The sequence below is a fragment of the Aythya ferina genome (genome assembly GCF_964211825.1).
Source record: "Aythya ferina genome assembly, chromosome: 7".
Taxonomy (NCBI): domain Eukaryota; kingdom Metazoa; phylum Chordata; class Aves; order Anseriformes; family Anatidae; genus Aythya; species Aythya ferina.
The window spans coordinates 31,936,879-31,941,568 of record NC_140302.1 but is presented as its reverse complement, the minus strand read 5'-3'; the positions used below and the strand labels follow the sequence as shown (position 1 = coordinate 31,941,568).

Here is a 4,690-nt window from a genome sequence, read left to right as displayed (position 1 = left end):
GCCTGACCTGCTTTTGCCCAACGGTGAGGTGGGCGCTGCTGCTGAGGCTTCTGCCCTGAGCCTGCCAAGCTGCCATCTGCCAGACAGGCTGGAGCAGTAACCCAAATCCTGCTGATGGTCTCGTGGACAAGATCCAAAGCTCTTTACAGCTCACGGTCAGTGCTCTGAATGCATGGATTCAAATATTTATGGACGCCATGGATGGATATGGATTTCTAGCTCAGCCAGGATACATTTACATGCACATATTCAGAGCGTTTAAATCCCCTCTCTGGCTACCTTTCACAAGCACTGGTGAGCACAGCAATTGCTCCCTGGCATGTGATGGAGAAGAGGCAGTTCTTCTGCCTCTTCACCACCAACGCTCTGCATGGAGGCTGGCTGCAGTGGGGCACTGGAGGGAGCTGCTGCCTTCCCAGTGGCAGGAGACATCCTCTGGTGCTGTGGGCTTTAAGCAGCCCAGCGCTGCCACAGTTAAAGATTCACCAGTTACTACAACTACATAATGTATCTGTTTCTAGTGATGATACCACTCAAGTATCTGTAAATAAAAACTATGGAGTTGTTTCCCTGCTTACCTTTCCTCCATGTTATTTAGGTTGTGAGCAGTTCAGAGCAGCTCTTTTTTCTTGCTTTGAATATTTTCATGGCTTTGGCTGAAAGGAGTCTTGCTCTTACCATGGTCTTTTGCTAAGCTGGTGCTGGACCCAGGCTGTTTGAAGGCCACGCATCCCTCTCTAGTTGTACAAGCCATGGCTATGCAAACAGCAAGGCAGCTGGGGCATCTCCTCAGATCTCCAGGGCTGTAGCCCCCCTCCAAGCACACCAGGGATGCCTAGAGGCATAGAATTTCTTGGAAGATTTATTTATTTATTTTTAATTATAGCTGTCCACACTATCTTTCTCGAGCTGTTGGTTGTGTTGACTTACTCACCTTTTGTCTGGGCCAAAGCCCTTAATGTTGTTTTATCGTGGAGCCCCTAGCCATAAGGCAGTGATCTGCCTGCTCCATGTAAGCCAAGTGACGACTCTTGCGTGCAGGCTGTTGATCTTCTTTAATTGCTGCTGCGTCAGCAGTCACATTAGGCTGTCTGAGAGGACAGCGTGAGACTTTATTGACAGAAGGTGCAGCTTTGTAATCCCTGCAAATCCCTCCTCACCTGAGCCCTTTACGTTCATGGTCTGAATTTACCAGCCTCCTGTGAAGAGCTTTCAGAGGATAAAAGCAGCATTAATGGCTTGAGAGCTTCAGACTTCAGTGAAGGCATCACTTGCTTGTGATCTCTAAGAACCCAGTTTCACAAGAGACGGACTGCTCAGAGCTTTGTCAGCTTGGTCTTCTGCATCTGCCGGCACTCAGCCCCACGGATTGTCAAGGGACTCGCTGCTGTGAGATTATGCATTAGAGGGAAACTAGAGAGGGAATTGTTCTGGAATACAGATTGCTTCTAAACGCTCCTGAATCACATTCAAATGGAGGGACCTGCCTCAATGATGTGCCTGAGAACTTGCTACATAAAAGACTGTAAAATATTCAATTTCAGTGAAAATCCGGCTGACCTGGGACAAGCTCATCTCTCCAGGAACTGCACTTGCTCTCGCAAGACGGTGAAAAAAAGGCGGTCAAACAGTGTTAGCATGTGTACCTTGCCCATCATCCCAGAGTACCCAGGCTTCCAAGACATTAAGGTTTGTATGCAGAAACTCTCTTTGAAATGTATGGCAACTACTACCTATTCTGCTCTTAGAGTTATTTCCCTGCTTCCTGGTAAATTGATATTTGATATGATAATAAGTTTGGGGCTATGTTTTGGTATAGAAAAGCAGAACTTTGAAGAGTTATACTCTGATACATTATCAAGTCAGGAATTTTTAAATATTTTTTAAGGTTTGAATTAGGAAGGAGAGACTACTTTTTAGGCAAGTTTTAGTGTTCTGCAGTTACCTAACTTACTCCAAAAGCACAATCACTCTAGGCAGGATCATTAGTTTTGCTGGGTCCCTTCCAGAATGTGATGGAATAGAGAGAGATCAAAAACTTGATTACTTTTCAGTTTACATGTCATGTCCAACCCACTACTCCTGGTTTGTACTCAATGTTTTTCATTCATCGCTAGTAGGCAACTTGCCAAAAGCTGATGATGGAGTGCCCTGCTGAGACATTGCTGGGCTCTGAAACCAGATTTGTGGCAGAACCATTAGCAAGTATCTAGACTTAATGAGCAATTGTGAAAAACTGCATGAATGATCATTTTCTTGATACCAAAGGCATTGTCAGACATAATAAATGAGTGCAAAATGCTCCGTGGTCCTGCTGTGAAAGGTTATTGTCTACATACAGTAAAGTTTTTATTGATTTGAAACAGTAATATAATTCAAAGCAGTTCTTCCTTCAAGCTGAACAGCTAAGATTTTGCAAAGAAAAAGCCATGGTCCGGTCTAACTTGGTAAACAGAAACCAGCTGTTGTTCCTGCTAGGTTGAGACAGGCTGGGGTGTCTTGGAGTAAGTGTGAGGAAGACAGAAATGGCAGAGCAGTAACTTTGAGAACCCGGGGGACATTTAATTGTGGACATGGAAAGGCAATCTTGTATTTCTAGCAAATTTTTTGGCACTCATTGATTTCCCTCGCAGTCAATAAAAAGATTCACAGCATGGGTGTTCCCCTGAAATCAACATAAAGACACCCTCTGATGTCAACGGGGCTGGATCAGGCCTTCAACTATTCAAGTAGCTGAAGTATTAAAATGGTTCATTAGCAGGCTGAAAGGCATCCTATGATAGGAAAGGAGAAGAAAAATTCATGCACATCTATGATATGCTGCAGGGTAGTAACTGTAAACTTTGTAGTTTTAGGATGTAGAAATATATGTGAAAACTGCAGTTCTGTAAGTAAAGAAGGGCAAAAAAAAAAAAAAATCATACATTTTTATCATGGGAAACAGCAGCTACAGGCTAGTGAGTTTTGGAAAGGATAAACCTGAACTTCTCTTAATACAGGCAGGTGGGAGATTCTAAATTCAATAAATTTATCTTAAAAACCTAAAATTTTCCATAACAACTCTTTAATGTGTGGAAGCATAAACTTAAGATCTTTTGCTACTTAAACCAGCACAATTTAATTCAGATTCCCTTCTCCCTTCTGCTCCAACCCTGCCTCTCCCTTCCCCCTATTTTAAACAGTTATCAAGAAATTACTCAGAAACTCCAGCCTTCAACCAACTTTTCCAGGATTTGGAAGGAAAGAGCTCTTCATCACAGCCAAACAGCTTTCCAAACAAAGCTTCATTACCCCATTGCTTGGGGGCCTCTTCAAGAGGCTACTTGAAAGGCAACCCAGCAACCAGCAGCGGCTTCCGTGACAAACCACTGCAGGAGTATTTCAACGAGAGGCTAATGGAGCTCAGGAACTATGAGAGTAAGAGGTCCAACAGGAAGACGAAAGTATTTGCTGACAAGAACCAGAACCCCTTCCTCACCCGTAGAGGATCTCGGCGCAGAAGTAGCTGCAGTGCTGTGGTAATGATTGGGCGTAGCAAGGAGACAGAAGAATCCTGCAGCCCAGCAAACCAAGACAACAAGAAAGTGATGGAGCACAGCGATCCAAAGGAAACCCAGAACGTCCTGGACCTCTACAAGGGTGACTTCTTGGACATTTTAACAATGCACATAGCTGCTCCCCTGGAAGCGTTAGTGCAAAAAAAATAATACTGGAGCTGTTTACAGCTACTCCTAAAGTCCTCAAAACGCAGAATTGTTCCTGTTCAGCACTGTTCTGATTTAAGTAGCTCATGTGTGTTAGTTCATTCTGACACAGAAATATGTTTGTGGGACAAAATGTTCTCTCATATTGTGTTCTTGATTGACATTACATATTTTTGTTTTCAATTATTTTCCTCAAAGAATCAGTGAAATTGTGAAATAGTCTTAAATTACTACACACACAGAGCAGTGTTCAAAATGAATGCACATATTATTGAATTCTTAAGTTGCCTTAAAAAAAAAGTGATTATCATCAGTGGAACAGATTGGTTTCTTATTGGTAATGTGCATTTTCTGTTAGCTAATCTGAAAAAAACACTATTGTGTCCTGTCGATTTACTTTCCTTGTTTTAAGTCTTGCTTTATCACTTGCATATCACTTTGACCTATTTAATTTCTGGTGATGTTCTGTATGGATGCAAATACTTGATGAGAAATGATTGATTTTCTTTTGTGGCCACATGCAATCACCAGGTGGATCATTGTAGCAGTGTCTGATGTATGTAAAAGCAAACACAGATGTAAGTTTTATTTTTAATCTGATCAGCCATTATGGTTTCATGTGTAGGCTCACAAACCTTTAAAAAGAACTACAGGGGCAAAGAGGAAAGAAAGCTACATTTAAGTGAGAATTATAGAATTATGAAGGTAGGATCCTTCCCACTTTCCTGCTGTAAATATGAGGACAACATAGCAAATTCTCAATGTAATCTGAGCTTCAAATTGTTTATCATATTTTAGTGCTTATAGTGGTTATTTAAGTATACAACACCAGCTGCAGCTACATTTTTCAATTACATGAAATGTCAGTGTTTAATTCTACAAGCACCGACCAAGGACCAGGTCCAAAGCAGGGTAACTATTTCAAGCTTCTAAAAAGCGTGACTACTGCCTGTAGTATAACTGGCAATAAATTTATCATTACAGTG

At 42.0% G+C, this 4,690-nt stretch overlaps 1 protein-coding gene across 1 annotated transcript; it reads left to right on the top strand.

Annotated features, from left to right (window-relative positions):
- The first annotated feature begins 985 nt into the window (after positions 1-985).
- Positions 986-4,690, top strand: LOC311440233 (uncharacterized protein). The gene is made up of 2 exons (XM_084526842.1): positions 986-1,689; positions 3,183-4,690. Exons 1-2 carry the CDS (start codon positions 1,474-1,476, stop codon positions 3,705-3,707), a joined length of 741 nt encoding a protein of 246 aa, XP_084382968.1. The 5' UTR covers positions 986-1,473; the 3' UTR covers positions 3,708-4,690.

Excerpts from the sequence above, each read along its gene's own strand:
- LOC311440233 (XM_084526842.1), top strand. The coding sequence starts at position 1,474 with ATGGAGGGACCTGCCTCAATGATGTGCCTGAGAACTTGCTACATAAAA. Across the intron at positions 1,690-3,182 it reads CAGGCTTCCAAGACATTAAG|TTATCAAGAAATTACTCAGA; the intron begins GTTTGTATGCAG and ends TATTTTAAACAG.